General features: G+C 42.6%; 1 protein-coding gene across 2 annotated transcripts in view; it reads left to right on the top strand.

The window, feature by feature from the left end:
• EP300 (EP300 lysine acetyltransferase) overlaps positions 1-18,974 on the top strand; it is a gene marked incomplete at its 5' end in the record, with an annotated part of 64,762 nt that overhangs the window by 18,974 nt on the left and 26,814 nt on the right. The window contains 11 exons of one of the 2 annotated variants that reach the window (XM_082013878.1): positions 3,983-4,159; positions 6,330-6,591; positions 7,363-7,476; positions 8,106-8,342; positions 11,934-12,027; positions 12,734-12,868; positions 13,245-13,362; positions 13,878-14,052; positions 16,567-16,644; positions 17,428-17,537; positions 18,033-18,188. In XM_082013878.1, the coding sequence (XP_081870004.1) occupies positions 3,983-4,159; positions 6,330-6,591; positions 7,363-7,476; positions 8,106-8,342; positions 11,934-12,027; positions 12,734-12,868; positions 13,245-13,362; positions 13,878-14,052; positions 16,567-16,644; positions 17,428-17,537; positions 18,033-18,188 (1,656 nt within the window). Of the gene's footprint in view, positions 1-3,982; positions 4,160-6,329; positions 6,592-7,362; positions 7,477-8,105; positions 8,343-11,933; positions 12,028-12,733; positions 12,869-13,244; positions 13,363-13,877; positions 14,053-16,566; positions 16,645-17,427; positions 17,544-18,032; positions 18,189-18,974 lie in introns of both variants that reach the window. The other variant, XM_082013877.1, reaches the window with a different exon arrangement.

Below are 18,974 nucleotides of genomic sequence, written 5' to 3'. Positions count from 1 at the left end.
GCATAGCTGTAACAGGTATTCCTCCTCAATTTGTATTCTGTGGTATCAACAGTAAAACTAGAAGCGGAGTTAGTTACCTGACTTTCTTCCAAAGTGAAGATGCATATGTTTCATGGCATTACAACAAAAAATTGGGGAATTGCCTCCACTTCTGTAGTTGCTCTTCTCCAATGGGGTGAATGTCTGAACAGCCCTATCTGATGCTGCTTGTGCTTGTGAACTAGGATGTTACCTGAACTCATGTCATCCATGCACTTTACATGGTGAGAGGTGCACATCTTCAGTCATTCTGGTAATGACAGCCCCTGCTTCCATGGAGGCAGGAAAGTCAAGTTGATTTCCACTGTGTATGTAGAAGGTATAACCATTTGAGATTACCTTTGGTGTCTCTTAGCCATGCATCATCATGTTTTGCTGTTTTCCTTGTTTCTTCCTCCTTGTCTTCTCCTTTACTGTGATGTGGATTTCTGCCTGCTCTTCCTTGTGTGCAAGTCCTTGCATATGTGATGAAAGTAAGTTAAGGCTGTGAGGAGAGGAATAAAAACAACAAATGGGATGGATAAGAAGAGAAATGGGAAGAGCACTGGAAGAAGGTGGTGGCCAGGAAGGAGTGAGTAGAGGTTGCACTTGCTGACTTGTAGCTGTGATTCAGCCATGTATGTTTTTGCATGGTATTGCAGATGAAGCCTTGTACTCGTCTCGTACATTGGTACTGACACCACCTTTGGCTGCTTCTTCTGCACTCATATCTACCCCTCACTCCCAATAGATCATTAATATGATGGTGAACCATATGACAGTCTTTCTGGATGTTTCCTTACAATAAAATTACACAGGATTATTTTTATCTTCCTTCTGTAGTCATGACATCATCCATTTCTTCCTGTTTGATTTCTTTTATTCAGGCTTCTCATCATGTCACAGCAAATGGCATAAGCATGATCCTCCTTCTTGTGCCAGGGTCACAAGGCTACCTTGTGCTGGGTGAAGAATCTCCCAAAGGACCCTTCTCTTGACTCAGTCTAGAGTTGCATGCAGGTTGTTGGTGTCAGGTTAGTGGGTCTGTGATGGCAGGACGGGGCACCAGTGCCATGAGGTTCAGCTGTGGATCTGGCAAGTGTCAGTCTCACCTGGACCAAGTAATGGCTGCTGATTTGTTCCAGGAGACCTTGTGGCACTTGTTTCTTAGCATCCTTCTGAGGTGTTGCTTAAGTGTGTGCCTTTTGGAGTCATTTTGGCATGCTTGCCCTCCAACCTGGCCTGCGCTTCTCTGGTCTTTGCCTCTCTTGTACGCCGAGATGGGGAACTGAGGATTACCCCTGTTGGGAGCAGCTGGGTTGAGCTGGGCCTGTAGTCTTCTGTTGCCAGGTCCCTGGTGAGTCCTGTTGGTGAGGTGGATGATGGTTCTCAGCCCTAGGGAGGGTGGAGCCCTGCGTTTTTGCCATGGAGACAACCTTGTTTGAGGGGGCTGGTTTTGCACCCCAAATAATGCCAATTGCTTATGCTTGAGAAAACATCAGAGATCTTTGTGCTAGGCCAACTTGGTTTAGTATATTTGAAAAAGCCAGATGCTTCACATAAAGTCTGTGTCCAGCTGTGTTGCAGACACTAAGGTTAACTGGCATGGTCAAACCTCATCCTTGAGTTTCCTCGGAAAGCTTCTGTTTTGGACAACATAGCAAAGGTGCTTTTTGTAAGTCTAGGTTTGGGTTTCTCCCCCTGCAGTCAGGACAGAGCTGGCTCATCAGGCCACAGTTACTGTCAATCCTTTGGTATCAATGTGTCCCCAGTTGTCTTGAGTTGGGCATCTTGATTTCACAGCAGGGTGTGAAAATGTATCTTCAGCCTTCAATTCTGAATTGTTTGGTGAGTTTTGGTTTTCTTTAAGGCTGATAGCAGCATAAGTTGCAGAAGTCATATGGGGGCAATGTTAGCAATGGCCAACATAGTCTGTGCTTTAGTGTAGTCTCAGGTGTCAGCTAACTTTGGGAGCTATGATTGTTAATGAACTTGAAAACTTTGCTTAGAAATTTTTGGTTTTGGGGATGTACCTGCTTTCAAAACCCTTTCTGGAGCCAAAGGGATCAGGCTTTCTTACAGGAAAACATTTCTTATTTTCTTAAGGAAGTAATTCCCACTGTTAGTCCTCTACCAAGTCTTGAAGCTGTTGGTCAATTTGAGGCAGCAATGATGATGGGGAAGAGTACTGAAAGTGTGTTTGCTGATGCCTTTTATGTTTTTCTTCTCCCTTTCCCTTCTGCTCAACTTGCACATAAGATCTTAATTAGTCTTCTGAGGGAGAGGCAGGAAGGATTTGTGTCTTACCTGTTCTGTTTTTGGCAGCAGCTGCCTCATCTGTCACCATATATGTATTCCTCACAGTGGAGGCATGGCAGGGGTGGTGCCAAAGGAGACAAAGGAAAGGAAGCTTTTTTTGGTTCTGCCTGATCATTGCATAGTTTGTTTATCTGCCATGTGTAGAGATTTTTTTTTATTGCTCTCTAATGAATTACTGCTGTGTGATTATGGTTATTGCTTATGGCGGGGGGAGCCTGTCCTCAAGGGAATTCACTTGTACGTATCAGATGTCTAAAATGGCAAGTTCTTTACTGAGCTTTGTGCTCCTTTTCCTGTAGCTTGGTTTGATCCTGCTTTATTTTGTAAATGTGAACTGAAGGCCATTATAATGGATTGGTAGATGTTACAACCTGAAAAAGGAAAGTGTTTGACTAATCGTAGGTAACCTCTGGCCACGTAGGTTTCTTCTCTGTGCAGGTTGGAAAAGCTTGGTAAGGAGCAGAAACAAGGTGTTTCTACTAGGGGAGGATGCTTTGAAAATAAGCGTGGGAGTGATTGGAAGCAAACCTACTGTAGGAGTTTGTACTTTTTTGGATGCAGGAAAATGCCCAGACTTGAACCAAAAAGCATCAAGAAGAAGGAACATTGTCTAGTGAAATGCTAATGTGAGTTGAAACAATACAGCTTTTTAAAGTATTTTCGTGCCTTTATTATTATGAGTTACAGCTCCTCTAGGATCCTGCCTGAGTAATGGTGAGAGCTTGGTAATCTTAACAAATATCTTCAGTTTTCCTGGTTGTCTTTGGCTGGTTGTTTTGGTTTTAGAAGGCCAAATTTCCCATGAGAAAACTAGATTGAAATGCAAGGAATGGATAAAAAAAAGTCAAGAGGACAAACAATTTTATTAGCAAGATTGATCCTGACTGATCTTTAGACTCTGGAGCATTCTAAGGCAACAAATGGTACATTCTGGTATGCTAAAACTGTTGAATATGCAAATAGGTGATGCATATTGCAGAAAGAAGCGTATAGCTTGTGTGAAATACAAACCTACTTCCCCTGTGGATGAATGGTTCACTAGCTTTGTTTTGTTTGCAGACTTCCTTCCTACCATCTCCTTTGACCTCTAGTACTGCTCACTGTAAATGAGTTACTGTGACTGTGTGTGGTGTTACCTATGCCCATGATATATTCTTAAATTGAAAACGGTTGTGTACTGAAAATGCAGACATGCATTGTTAGAGCTGTCTGGAGAGGAGCTGTGGGAGTGCTGACAGTTGGGAAGGAGGTTTTGGGATAAACCGTGCTGATGTGAATGAAGGTGGTATTTGTCTCCATTTGGAGTCTGCACAGATGCAGGCAGCAGAAAAATTCTTCCAGACTTGCAAATTATATAGTCCATGGTTCAAATTTGTGATTGGGAAAGCTGAAATGAGAAATCTGTTGGACTGACCTCAAAGATTGGTAAGTTGGCCTCACTCTGCTTATAGGAACTGGTTGAGGAGTTAATGTTGTGTGATAGCGAAATACATGCATATATGGGAGGAGGGGAAGCATGTGGATCGGTATTGCATTGCAGCTGGTTCATGGCTGTGATCACTCTTGCTTCTCTGAAGTATTCATTTGCTTTTACATTGTGAACTTCAGCTATCTTACCTCAACATCTTACCATTTTAATTCCTAGATGGGAATGATGAGCAATCCCAGCCCTTACGGCCAGCCATATAGTCAGAATACTGGGCAGCAGATTGGAACCAGTGGACTTGGGCCTCAGATGCAGAATAAAGCTGGACTGCAGAATAGCTTACCACAGTTTCCAATGGACAAGAAGCCAGTTCCTGGGGCAGGAATGCCTAACATGGTAAGTAGAATGAAAGGTGTCTCCAGAAAACGCTGTAGCAGACCGAAGTGGAGCAATATGCTATTGCCATAAGATTTTGCAGCTGTCACACCCAGTGTGAATGTGTGCTCTGAATCCACACACAATGCATGCACTTCATCTCCTGAAAAGGCTGATATGAAGGAGAGGACTGAGTTGTGCTTTCTGTGTTGCTAAGCTGCATCTCCACTCTTTGCCCTTTAAACACTGTTAGCAGAGAAAAAAATTAAGCTCCTTATCCAAAGTGAGTTTTGCCACCTGTTTGGACACCTCTGCTCTCCTCTCCCATTCCTTCTCTTGTGGTTGGTGTATTGGGCCCCTTTTCCTCTGTGTAGCTTTGTCTTGAGGATTGTTTTTCTGCTTGTACTTACCAATGCTTTTGGGAGAGAGAAGTATGTCTTCTCAAACAGGTATTACCTATGATAGGGCTTAGAAGCCCCAGTCATGTGTGTGTTCTGAATTATATGAACACACACAAGTCCTGATGCTGGAGGTTCCCTGGCAGTTGCTGCTGTAGTAGCCCTGTTGGTTCTCCCTCCCCACCCCCCCCTCCACTGGTACTGCAGCAGGACTTGAGGAAAGGGGAGGTGAGAGTGGTGGGAAAAGTGGATGACCAAAAAGCGGATGGCCCAAGCTTCTAAATGACTGGCCTTAACATTAGGTTGCCTAGATTGAACTTAACACTGGTGGCTGAATGTGTTTGCCTCATTATTTTAGAAGCTTAAATTGGTTAGGGGTATGACATGTGACATGTCCTACCTTTTTTCCCCTTATGTATATTTTTTTAATTTGGGAAACAAATTAACATTTCTGAATATAGCCTGTGTTTCTCCCTGCTTCAGATTCCAACCTTCCATGCCACCTGGGAGGGTCAATCTCTTGATCTTAGTAACTGTTGTTGAAAAACTTTTTCCAGGTAACTTTTGTAGCTTTGAATTAAAAAGAGCTCAATTCTCTGGGTTTTATTTAATATTTTTTTCAGTTGAGCATGAAACGTTGGAAGTCTAGCAAACCAGTTGGTTGTATGAACCAATAAAGAAGCAGCCAAAACTTGCTGTTCAGAACCCTGGCTGCCAAGCTTGTGTTAGTGCAAAGTATATAACTCTTCTGAAGTTGAACTGCTACGCAGCTGAACCTAGGAATGAAAATTTGCTGCTATCTCAGATGTCATTTAGAATGGTAGGCTGCAAACAAGGCAGTTACGGTCATATTGGAACATATACAAACCCTGAGGGGACTGAGTATTACTCAGTGGTAAAGTCTCCTTGTAAAATGAAAGGTTAATACTAGTATTGAAGAGCTACAGGAGAACTGGGACTTAGGAGTGCAGGTACCTGAGCTGTAAAAATCTGGAGATCTCCAGAAACATTCTCCTAAACCCTCTGTGAAGAGTCTTTTAGAAACTGAAGGCTGTTGAACTGAAGTGATACAAGCAACATAGAGCCCCTGCGCCTCTTTTCTTTGCTGAGTACTCTTCAAATGTCACCTGGAAGAAATACAAAGAAGTCTGAAGAAAAACAGAAGTACAGAAGAAGTACTAGATGTTGCCATACTTTACATTAGTTCTGTGGCATGTATGATCCTGAAGTTGTGCTTCATCTCTAGTAGAGACTAGGAGATGCTTGTTTTGAATGCCTACGTTTCCCAATGGAAAAAGCTTCCCGGAACTTCCCCCTTCATTCTCCTTTTCTAGGAACAGTCAAATTGAGGCACCTTATACTGAAATAGAAGGAAAACTCTATTCACTCTAAAAGGTGCGTTCTTCTGTTAATGCAAGAATTGTGGATGCAACTTTCTAGCCCCCAAAATGAGGAGGAGATTTGAGGTCTAAGTGCTTCTGGTTGGTCTGGCACTGCAAATTAACCTGTGAGCATGTGCAAAGTTCTGCTGGCCTTTGATAAGGCAAGAGCTAGGACTAGGAGAGTGATACTGGTGAAGAAATTGTGGCTGGCAAGAGAATTATTGCCAGGACTGTTGCTAAGGGATATATTTAATATGAGTCATCCAGAGCTACGGATAGATGGGCTATTCCTTTAATCACAGAATGTAGTAGTTGTTTCTCTTATCTGGTTTTTATTTTGTTGTTGTTTACTTGCTAAATAGATTATTCTCAAAAATTTATTTCTGGGAATTTTCTTTCCACCTTCTCCAGGGCCAGCAGCAGACTCCCCAAGTTCAGCAAGCTGGGATGGGGCCAGCAGCTTCTCAAGGAATGGGGTCTGGAGCACCGACAGCGGATCCAGAAAAACGCAAACTCATTCAGCAGCAACTAGTTCTCCTCTTACATGCTCACAAGTGTCAGAGGCGAGAACAGGCCAACGGGGAGGTGCGACAGTGCAACCTCCCTCATTGCCGAACCATGAAGAATGTCCTGAACCACATGACACATTGTCAGGCTGGCAAATCTTGCCAGGGTAAGTGGAGGAGTGGTTATATAGATGCAGTCAATGTCTGCAGGATGAGAAGGGCTCCTAGAAAGAGATGGAGAGCTAGTGGGTGGCTTGGGAAGTAGAATTTTTTTAAACTCTGTCCCCTTAAGAATGGAAATCTTAAACTTCTTTTGAGCCTTTAAAGTTTAGGCAAGTTAGAGGGGATAAGGTAGCACAAAGAGGTGAGTGAAGATCTTTTGCTTAACTTTGTAACTCACTGTAAGATCTTTTGGATGCTGCCTTCTGATCAGGGTAGATGCAAAGTAGGAATCTGCAAATAGGAGTCTACCTGTCTCCCTTAAATGGAAGAGACAATTCCTGGCCAGCTATTGCTCAAGATTTAAGCTGCTACTGGCACTGGTGAACTCTTTGTCTATCCTAGTAGCCAAGGAAAATGTATGCTACCTTCCTGGTAGTCTAGGCTTGTTTGGGTTGAGCCAATTGCTGGCATCTCAACTGCTTGGTACAGTCTGCCTGATGTATATGGTGTTATCCTTCAAGCTGGAGAGACGTAGGCTTGGGTGTATACCATAGAGCTTTCAAGTAAGCTTTAGTTGAGCCAATACTACTTGAAGAAATCTAGCTACATCTTCAGGGCTAGTTAGTGCTGAACTATTCTGAGTAATACCTTACTGACCTGTGTTGATGTGGATGTGTGCCCTGGGAGAAATAGTTGCTCTCTACCCAATTTCTGTTGACCATGTGGAGATACTGGCAGTAGTTTGTAAAAGTTTTTCATTCCCCTCCCTTTCTCAGTGGCACATTGCGCGTCTTCCCGACAAATCATCTCGCACTGGAAGAATTGTACAAGACATGACTGTCCTGTATGTTTGCCTCTCAAAAATGCTGGGGACAAAAGAAATCAACAATGTAAGTTTGCTGGGGAATTCTGCGTATTGGTACACACAGAGGCTTGTGTCATTTCAGCCTTGATGCTACTTGTTTCTGTCTTCATCCTTTGTTTGCATCAGATGTCTCTTTCCCCTTCTCTTTTTGTCCCCTTGGTCTTCCTGCCAAAATCTTCGGGAAGATTTTTGTCACAATGTTACCTGTATGTTTTGGGGGTTTTTCTAATTTGTTAATGTTAATTTGGGCTCTTCTCATGGCTGAAGTAAGCAGAGATATTTCTTGGTTTAAGAAAATAAATAAAAAGGCATTACAGTGGCTGTTGAAGAGCTGTATGTACCCTTCTGCCTTTAGCCTCTGTGAAATGGTGTCTCTCTGTTTTCAGTTTGAAGCAAACAGGTGTGTCCTAAATACTAAGAGTGGGATTTCCTCTCAGAAGCTCAAAGGGAAAACAGCATATTGTTGGAATGGCTGATTGGTTCAAAACTTGTCTCCCTGTTTCATGACAGGTTTCCCAGACCTGGCTGCTTCTCTGCATGCTCCTAGAAGGATATGTTTTGGTTTTGAACAGCCAGTGAACTCTGTTCTTTCCCTGCTTTTATGGACATCTTTGACTACCTTTTGCTGTCTTTAACTTGGTATGTCTCTTCTAGCACTGCTGGGCGGAGCTGCAGTAGGACTTGCAAATACTGGCTCCGTGGGTGTGGGGCAGCAGACAACACCCAGCATAAACACTACCAGTCAGATAGACCCCAGCTCCATTGAGAGAGCCTACGCAGCCCTTGGACTGACCTATCAAGGGAACCAAATGCAGACACAGCCTCAGGCTCCAGTGAAGAATCAGCAACAAGGACAGTCACCCCAGGGGCTGCGTCCTATGAATCCTATGAGTAAGTTTATTTGTTAGTGTTAAAATATAAACTACAGGCAACTTTCCCATGCTATATCTAATGCAGATTTTCTTAACATACTAGGTTAATACAGCTAGTTGATTTGCAAAAAGTATGGCTTTGCAGTATTTTAGACTTGAGATAGCAAGCTACACAAGGGAGCAGGAACATTAGAAGGCCCACATGCCTTCCCGTGGAAAACAAGCTCTCTGGGAAAAGAATTTTATTCAGAAAAATGGGGGGTGGGGGTTGTTGTGGTTGGGTTTCTTTTGAGAACCAGTTTTCCAAAGCATTTTATTTAATGTTGTTTTATAGCTTTATAACTACTGTAAGCAAGTTTTGGGCTTTTTAGTTTATTTTTAGGAGTTTATGGAAATACATGTATTGGAATGCCTGTATTCAAGTGTACTTCCCTGTCACTCAGACTGCAGCATTTTACAGTTCTATCTCAGATATGTAATGTTTGTTTGTTTTAATAGTAGTAAATAACAAACTTTCTCCCATAATCCTGTCATGTGGACTCCTGTAGCTGTAAACTGTTTGGGTGGCTTATTGCAGAATCACAAAAAAAATACATAAGAATTTTAATTTGAAGTGCAATTAACTGTAATCTGGCTATCACTGGTGTCAGATGAAGTAACCTTTAACCATCAAATCTAATTTTGAAAGTTTGAGGTTACGTCATGGGAATTTTTCTCACCCTCAGCTTTTTGCTTGAGTTGCTTTAGTAGAAGTGTGTTTGGGTTTTTTTAATGGCAAAGAGGAAAGGTGAACTGGTAGAGATTTATCACAAGCTTGTATGGCATTGCAGTGATCCTGCCTATACCCCCCCAATCATAGAATCATCATCATAGAATCTTTGGGTTGGAAGGGACCTTTTAAGGTCATCTAGTCCAACACCCCCTGCAGTGAGCAGGGACACCTTCAACTAAATCAGGTTGCTCAGAGCCCCATCCAACCTGACCTGGAATGTTACCAGAGATGGGGCATCTACCACTTCTCTGGGCAACCTGTGCCACTGTTTTCACTATCCTCATTGGGAAAAATGTCTTCCTTATATCTAGTTGAAATCTGCCCTCTTCTAGTTTAAAGCTATTACCCCTTGTCCTATTGCTACAGACCCTGCTCAAAAGTCTGTCCCCATCTTTCTTATAGGCGCCCTTTAAGTACCGGGAGGCTGCAATAAGGTCTCCCTGAAGCCTCCTCTTCTCCAGGCTGAATGAACAATGACAACTCTGTCAGCCTTTCCTCGCAGGAGAGGTGTTCCATCCCTCTGATCATTTTTGTGGTGCTCCTCTGGACCCGCTCCAACAGGTCCATGTCTTTCTTGTGCTGAGGGCTCCAGAGCTGGACACAGTACTCCAGGTGGGGTCTCACCAGAGTGGAGCAGAGGGGCAGAATCCCCTCCTTAGACCTGCTGGCCACGCTTCTTTTGATGCAGCCCAGGATATGGTTGGCCTTCTGGGCTGTGAGCACACATTGCCAGCTCATCTCCAGCTTTCCATCCACCAGTACTCCCAGGTCCTTCTTGGCAAGGCTGCTCTCAATCCTTTATCCCCCAGCCTGTACTGATGCTGGGGGTTGCCCTGACCCAGGTGCAGGACCCTGCACTTGGCGTTGTTGAACCTCATGAGGTTCACGTGGGTCAATTCCTTGAGCTTGTCCAGGTCCCTCTGGATGGTATCCTGTCTCTCAGGCATGTCAACCGCACCACTAAGCTTGGTGTCATCTGCAAACCTGCTGAGGGTGCACTTGATCCCACTGTCTGTGTCATTGATGAAAATATTGAAGAGTACTGGTCCCAATATCAACCCTTGAGGGACAAGCTCATGTATGGAACGAGTGCTGTGTAGGCACAGGAATACCATGGGGAAGGATCTGAGAGATTGCAGAGGAGAGTAGCAAGGTGGTTGCAGGCTGCAGTTTCATGTGCTGTTTCTGCCCCAAAGGGCATGCTACTCCAGAGTTACTTGGGAAAAGGCTTTTGGGTAGCATAGACTTGTTAATGAGATTACTGATCCTCACAGGTTGCATGTGGCTTGTATACTGCTACACCTTTGCCTTCCAGTGTGTAAAGCATTTTTAAAACAGGAGGAGTGGGGAGAGGTCCTCAGAGTTTAGTCTTAAAACACGTAGATTAAAATAATATGGTTTTCTACTGTGCATTAGTGTTTTACAAATAGATGAATTATTAGAAGCTCCAAAATATTGTAGTGAGGGCCTTGAAAGGTTGAAAGGAATGTATCGTCCATTTTTCTGAAGCAAAATGGTTCTCTCTTTTGAGATTTTTTTCTTTCATAGACACAGAATTTGGCCTGTGCATTCTTATTGGGCACTCCTGTGGTACTGATGATAAAATCCAATGAGATGGGGTTGAAAAGTTCTTGGAGAGTGAAGACCTGAAGCTTGAGGTAGAAAGGACAAGAATGGAGAGTGTAGGCTTCTGACTGTTGTTTCATGATTGGGAGTGAGTGGCTAAGGAGGGAATTACAAGAAGTGAGATAGGAATCACCAGGTCACGGCCTGCATGACAGCAGGGCTGGTTTGGGAGAAACAGCAGGATTTGGTGAGGACTGTGATGTGAAGAGATGCGGTCCTAAGTAGATCAAACAAATGGTTGGTTTTGGCAGTTGAAAAAGAAGAGTTAAGGCAAAGGTTGACAGTTGTCTTCTATACAAGCTTGCTCTCAGATGACAAAGTGAATCTGGGAAGGAGAAAAAAATGACTAAGAGAAGGGAGGCTGGAGGCAGCTTTATGAAAAGGTTGTGATATTAGAGGTATGTATTAGACTTGATATAGTTAATTTCAATGGTTTTCTTTTGTATGCAGTGTCTAATTTTGCTTGAAATACAGATTTTGTGGCATTCAGATGTCCTAAATATGTGTGAAGCTTGGTAATGCCTTTCATACTGCTCTCACAACTTCACAAGGTGATCTATTCAGAAGTTCCAGACAGAAGTAGTGTGTGAAGAAAATAGGTGGTTTTTTGTGGTGATTGAGATCTGCTGTGATTCAGAAAAGCAGATTTTGGTACACAACGAATTACTAGAGGTTTTTCCTGCAAAGGATTGATAGATTTTCTTTAGTACAAACACTGGAGTTAGTTGTAGGATCCTTAAGTATAGAGTGGGTGAAAGGGGGCCTTGTCAGGTGTAGGTGGTAGCTGATGTTTTAAGTTTTTGGAAACTTTGTGATTATATATCCTAAGCCCCTGAATGACCACAAAACCCAACTGCTTCTAAAAAAAAACCCAAACCACAAGTGGTTGGCAATGCTGAATCTTTAGTTAGGGAGTCACAGAAAAGGACTGATACATAACATTTGGAGCAAATTGAAATTGCTTGCTTGTTGAGAAGTTTGGGAAGATGTGCACGAGAGTAACGTGGTATGATGCTTCACTTGGAGGTCACCAGTGTTGTGCCTCAGACTCTAAGTTGGTAAAAGCAAGAGGGTAAATAGAGCAAGAGGTAATTAAGCTCCTTCACAAAAGTCAAAGTACTTGAAGGTGTAGACCCTTGTTATTGCTGAACAATTACTGATTTTGCACAGTATTTTGGCTGTTCGTTTAAGAATACTTGCTCTGTTTTCTAGGTGCAAATCCAATGGGAGTGAATGGAGGAGTAGGGGTTCAAACATCTAATCTGCTGCCTGACTCAATGTTACATTCAACCATGAATTCTCAAAAGTAAGTTGAGTTATTCTTTGTGCCCCAGTGATTTTGTTCAGCTGCAAATCCTGATGATTGCCCATAACAAATGAGATGGAAGTGAGTGTACATAAGGATATTGCACGCTTATACTGGGAGGAACTGAACTGATGCTTGCTGCTAAGGACAGTTGGAAAAGCAGCCATGTAGTTGGGATGTCTTTGTTCTTATCCTTTCTAGAGGTCTTGGTGTCTGTTATAACTTTGTCGCTACTTGTAAACCGACGTTTTCAGGCCAGAGGTTACAGACATTATCTGCTTTGTTATCTGGGCAGATCTGAAGCTCCAGTGCATTTACTGATCGGGGCAGTGTACCACAAACCTGCCACTGAGCTGCAGTGGGAGTAAGGGGCAAGTTATTCACTGAGGTGTGAAAGTGATCCTTGTGCTAAATAATCTCCTGGCACTTCTTGCATAAACAGTGGGGTAAATTCCATTGATGGCTATCTCTCCCTTTGGATTTTGTAGCTTTTGTTCCAGTTTTCCAAATCCTTGGGTAGGACAGCATGTACTCTTTCACGGCGTTGTTTTGGTGTCTGTGCAGCTATTTTTGCAGAGTTTGTCCATTGATTAGGGAATGGCTGAACTAACACTTTGTCCTATCATTATTCTAAAAGAGGCTATGACTGTAAGATGACTAAGCTTGGGCTAGACTTTCGCCCTCAATTCTTGCTCTGTTTTTGAAGCCCCATGATGAGTGAAAGCACCAACGTTGCCAGTTTGGGAGCCATGCCAACAGCTCAACCATCCAATACTGGAATTCGAAAGCAGTGGCATGAAGACATTACTCAGGATCTCCGAAACCACCTTGTTCATAAATTGTGAGTAGCTAATATCAAAACAATCTCTTGTTGAGTGAGTTGCTGCCTCAGGGCGGGCGGGGGGGAAGAGCAGGAGGAAGCCTGACCTCCAAAACCAGGGTGTCAGGGGGTGAGTTTTGTCAGAAGGGACAAAACGTGAGAAGGGAGAGCAGAAGCACAAAAGATGGAGCTGCACCTGCTGGTTTGGGGCTGTGGAATTGGAAGTGTCCCAGTCTGTAGTCAGGCATCAACACAAGGGCAACGTCCCCCCAGAGCAGTAGCAGTGCCATAGTCTGTGAGAAGATTTGCTTGCTGCTTTGTGTTCAGATCACGGGGGTTAATGCTGATGTCCTGGTCTGGGGACATCCTAATCACTTGCGTGCATTTTTTTGCTCAGAGTCCAAGCCATATTTCCTACTCCTGACCCTGCAGCACTGAAGGATCGGCGTATGGAGAATCTGGTGGCCTATGCTCGGAAAGTGGAAGGGGATATGTATGAATCAGCAAACAGCAGGGTGAGATGCCATCCTCTGTCATCCAGTTGTGTGTGTCTCTAGCTTGATCCCGTAGTGATAGGGGAGGAAGAGGAGTGAAAGCACACATGAGAGTCCCAGGCTGAGGAAGTGTGTGTTCAGGGGCTGCTGGGATGGGGTCTAGGACCCAGCCAGCTGCAGGCTTCTGCCTGGTTGTGCCGGGAGTCAGGGTGGTGCCTGTTGGGGTGTGCTGTGCCTGAGACTTCTTGGGGTCCCCTGAAGGCAGCACGAATGTCTTACTGCGATTCTCCCAAAGAAGTGTTGGACATGAGAAGAAAAACTTCCAGCGTTGGCCTAGTAGTTGCCAGCAATGCACTGAGCAATGCCCCTTTTTGCCCTCCTATCTGCCCAGCAGCCCCTGCAAAGGGAGAGCCACCCCCACGCAAGCAGAAATGTGTGTGTGGAAGGCTGTTCTCCAAGCGTGGATCACTGGGACTGGTTGCCTTTAGTGAACGTGGGTGTCATCTCCTTTCCTGACTTGTATTCCTCCCCAACAGGCAGAGTACTATCACTTGCTAGCGGAGAAGATCTATAAGATTCAGAAGGAGTTGGAGGAGAAACGAAGAACCAGGCTGCAGAAGCAAAACATGATCCCAAATGCTCCGGGCATGCCACAAGCTCCCATGAATCAAGGGCCCAACATGGGACAGCCCCAGCCAGGGATGTCTCCAAGTAAGAATGGTTGGGTTTACTGACTACCAGGTGCAGGGGAATCCTGTACTGTCATTTTGGTAGGCTTGTGACCATTTTGCCCTTCTTGTATCACAGGTACCTGGCTTGCTCAAAGTTAAACAGGACTTTCTTCTCTTTCTTCAGAAGTAATGCAAAATCTTTGCCTTGCTTATCTGTTAATTAATGACTGTAGATTATCTAAAAGCACTTAGTCTTCTAAACAAATTGTGATATTGTAAACCTTTACAGCTACTTTGAGGGCAGATGGAATGGAGAATAAGTTGCATTCTTAACATAGTAGAACTTCAGTCTTATTTGATTAACTTCTAGAATTAATTGATATAAATATAACTTCAGTTACTATAAGAAAAATATATTTTCATAATATTTACTTGTGAGGTGTTTAGAATGATCATCACTATTACTATTGTTGCTAAACAAAGAGTATGATGATAGGAGTGCTTAGGTATTTACGCCTTTGTAAGTTTAGACAGTGCTTGCTCTATGCCACGTTTGTTTTTTCAGACAAATGGCCTTTCCAGCATGCAATGACAACCAGATTTCCCCTTTTTCTCCATGCAACTGTCTTCTGTTTCACAGTAGTTCTGTTACTTGAATTGACCTTCCTAATGCTAAAGAGATTATTATTACTGTTAGATTCCCTGCTAACAATGCATTTGTATATTAGAATAAAACTTACTTTGGAGAGGAGTTAATGGTTAAAACTATCATGCTGCTGAAGAGTGCAGTGTCTCTACAAGATTAGGAAGGGATGAGGTACTGTAGGCTGTCAGGCATCTAGTATATTTGTGTTTGGGTAACAGATAAGAACAGGCAATGCTAGTTATTGTGGATGATATTTTTAATTAGAAAGTGGAGAAATGTATCTGCTGACTTTGTAATTTTGTATTTCCAGTTAAGTCCTGTAAATAATTGAAATACAGAATTTTAAACTATACATTTCTAAATAGAATTGCATCCCTTACTCTGATGTAACTGTAAAAGAGAACTATTTTTTTTAATGTATTTGAGCCAAAATCTGCTTTAAGATTACTTTTTTTGTGTGTTTGTGATTCTGGACTGACAGGTCTGGAAACTGAAACAGTCTTTCCTAAAACTAAGTGCAACAGTTCTGCAAACATACTTCTGGAGCACACCCCACCCTGGTCTCTTCTGAGAGCTTCCTTCTCAGAAGAAAAGGATTTTCTCTTTCATTTGTTAATTCAGTCCTGCATGTTCTTAGATACTTTACAGTTAAGAATTGCGTTCTTAAGACACCTCATGGGGGAACAGATGTATAGCTGTCAATGACACTGTAATAAGTTGTCTAAGAAGATAGGGTCAAAATTTGAATTAGACGAGAAGTTAAAAAACTCCCTGTTAATTTCTAACACGGCAGAAAGATCCAGTAGCTCCAGGCATCTGCTGCAAGAATCATAATCGGAGTTCTTTTTATCCTGCTTAAATTTGAATGTGTCTTGGTAAATCCAGGGCTGGGTCTTTTTATGCTTGAAGTCAGAACAAGATTTACCAAGATGCATTACCAAGATCCAAGAATGATTCCTAAAGATTGATACTGTGGCTTTATTTGCTGTAACTTCTGTAGAAAGATGATCTTGAGCAGTAGATGTGACAATTTTGGTTATTTATCATGTACTCCAGTTGGTCTCAAACTTCAGAGGTGTGATTAAGTACTCTGTTGAACCATATAGTTTTCATAGTAGTTTAAATCTAGAGGTGCCGTAACAGTGTAGAGTTCTTGTGGTCTGGAATGTTCATGCTGCTGAGTTTGTCATTGTACCTTGATAACATACTTCAGATTTGTCATCAATTTATGAAAGCTGACTCTAAGGTAGAGGGCCACAAAAATGATTAGAGGGATGGAACACCTCTCCTATGAGGAAAGGCTGACAGAGTTGTGATTGTTCAGCCTGAAGAAAAGAAGGCTCCAGGAGGACCTTATTGCAGCTTCCCATTACTTAAAGGGGACCTACAAGAAAGATGGGAATAGACTCTTTAGCAGGACCTGTAGCAATAGGACAAGGGGTAATAGCTTTAAACTAGAAGAGGGCAGATTTCAACTAGATATAAGGAAGGCATTTTTCCCAGTGAGGATGGTGAAACAGTGGCACACGTTGCCCAGAGAAGTGGTAGATGCCCCATACCTGGTGACATTCAAGGTCAGGCTGGACAGGGCTCTGAGCAACCTCATCCAGTTATAGATGTCCCTGCTCACTGCAGGAGGGTTGGACTAGATGACTTTTAAAGGTCCCTTCCAACCCAACAATTCTGTGATATTTCTGTCAGTGGGACATGCTTATATTTTTCAAGGAAGTTTCTGGTTTTGCTTCACACTTGGAGGACACTTCAAAAGTGTTTAGAGTTACTGGACTGTGTCCGTACTTTTTTTTTCTTTTACACATTTTAGTATGTAATTCTTACTAAAATGTTTGGTGGATAAAACATGATGGTCTTCTAAATGTTGTAATCTTATTCCAATATCTTTTTTACCAGATGGTCCTCTTCCTGACCCAACCTTGATACGTGCCAATGTGCCAAACCAAATGATGAATCGCATGCAGGCACAGCCAGGTAAATATTTGAAGAAAATTCGCTACCGTGATTTTGAAGGAATCTTCAAATTGGCCAGCTCTTGCTGAAGTGTCACAGCCATTGTTTCACCTGTAGTATTCCCATTTGATTATTAAATAGTATAGGTAGCTATTTTCTTACTTGCATAACCAGATGTATATATTTTAAAACTATATATTTATCTCTAATAGCATTTCATGATCTTGTGAATTTAAGAGTTGCTTGTTAGCTGCTTGCTTTGTTAAATAAAGAACTTGATGCTTTTGGAACTTCCGATTGTGTGAACATAGGATGGTGGGGTCAGTCAAATATGGTGGGCCTAACCAGCTTAGATGAGGAGGTGTTGGTGGCAGAGGGAAGATGGTGAGAATTATTGGCTCAGAAGGAAGGGACAGACCTTTGTTACATGTTCAAGAAGTATTGTAGACAACATGCAAAGTACTTAAGTGAAGGTACAGTTTGGGATTGAATAAGTGAATATCTAATATGTAATTAAGATAATGCAAGTTATCTGAAACAGTTAGTTGAAACAAGTCTTTTGGGGAAAAAATCTAGTCTGTATTCTGAAGGAGTATGGTAGCTTGGACATTTTATATTTTAAAATTGTTCCATGTAACTGGTTGATAGGAGATATTTCCTTTATAGTATTGCATGCGTGAAAAGTAGTTGCTAGAAAATGAAATTAGGGAAAAAATGACAGCATTTCTTCTCCGAATGTTGAATGGTGCCAAAAGGAGTATTTAGGCCTTTGTTTATAAGTGGTTTTTTGGCACAAATGCACAGGAATGAATCAGTTTGGCCAGATGAACATGCAGCTGTCACCGATGGGACCCCGGCAAACCCCTCCTCTTCAGCACCCTGGACAGCTAAGCCAGGCTGGGGCCATCAACCAGGTCAGTGTGCATTTCGTCCAGGGTGTTGAGCTTGCAAGTTTGCTTCTGTTGGCTGTGGTTTCCTTAAAATAAATAAACAAAAGAAATTTAAAAAATAAGCATTATTTCTTCATTCTCTTGACCCTTTCATTCCTCCTTTTGCATCGCCGCTGAAAGATTTGTCTGGTCTATGGTAAGCCTTTAGATCTTGGTGGTAAAAATTGCCTAAAAATTAATTTTAAGTGGCTTTTTGTGTTGTTGCATCCTTAAAACAAGGAACAAAAATAAATCTTACCTCACAGCCCCAGTCTGAAATCAGTATCCTTTGCCTTAGCTCACAAGGGAAATCATCATAATTTCTATCTTTCGAGCGGAGCTATAAGCAGGCTTTCCATATTGTATCCTACAGATAAGCGTCAAGCATAAATTTCTCCATCAAGATAAACATTTGGGTTTTTTCAACATTATGGAGGTGTACACGTGTTGTGCGAAATTAGTTCCTTTCTTTTCCAACAGATGGGATTTCCTTCACGTATGCAGCAACCAGGAGTTGGCCAGCCTTCTGGTCAGAATCAGTTTCTACAACAGGCCCAGTTCCCTGCTTCTTCCCCGGGAATGAACACAGCAAGCATGCCTATGACGCAGCCTGGCAATCAGACACCAGTTTCTCAAGTAAGTTTCTGATTTCTGGAGGTGGTGTCAGTGGGCTCTGTCATACACTGGTTTCATTGCTCAGTTTGTAGTAGTGGAGAACAACTTGTTTTCTCAAGATGCTTTTGGAATTGTAGTCAACCAGATTAATTTACTGAGACTCTGCATTTTCCTGGTGTAGTACTGGGAATGGCAAGGGTGAAACATTGTTGGCTTGTTCTCAGGCTTAAGTTTGACAGAGGAATTTTTTAAAGTTTGTTTTTATGGAGCAAAGAAGAAATTGTTACTCAGCATGCTGTAGTTAAGTATTTCTTGCTGAACAGCGAAGCAGCAGAGCCTCAGAAATTAAGAGATGGTGGATTAAGTCCTAGGAAGGCATGTCTATCCAGGGCTGATGTGTGTTGCTGGCTTTGGGGGATAGGAGGGTTATCACTACTAAAGATCTGAACTTGCAGTCTAGCAGTTTCCTTTCTGTCCTTTCCCTCTCCCTTTTCAGCAAGAACCTTTCAGGCCAGGAAGAAGTAGGGAACGTCAGTTTGCTTCTCGTTGATGCTTCTTCCTAGTTTGCAGGCAAGATTATTGTGGAGTGACAGCTTTTTTTCCTTGACCATTACAATTTTTTTGTAGTCTCGTAATGGTACAGTTACAGTTGTACTTATTTCTGATCATAAATTCAGTTTCTAGTCTTGGGGGTGGGGGCATGGGCACACTAAGTGTATTTGAATGCAATTTTTCACTGTGGTGCATTTTCCCATAATCAGGATGTACAAATCTGCAGTTTTAGAAAGAAATGTTTTGCAAACTGGG

Source organism: Phaethon aethereus (genome assembly GCF_964289735.1).
Source record: "Phaethon aethereus genome assembly, chromosome: 1".
Classification (NCBI taxonomy): Eukaryota; Metazoa; Chordata; class Aves; order Phaethontiformes; family Phaethontidae; genus Phaethon; species Phaethon aethereus.
Note: the sequence above shows the minus strand (reverse complement) of the source record. Positions and strands in the feature narration are given on the sequence as shown.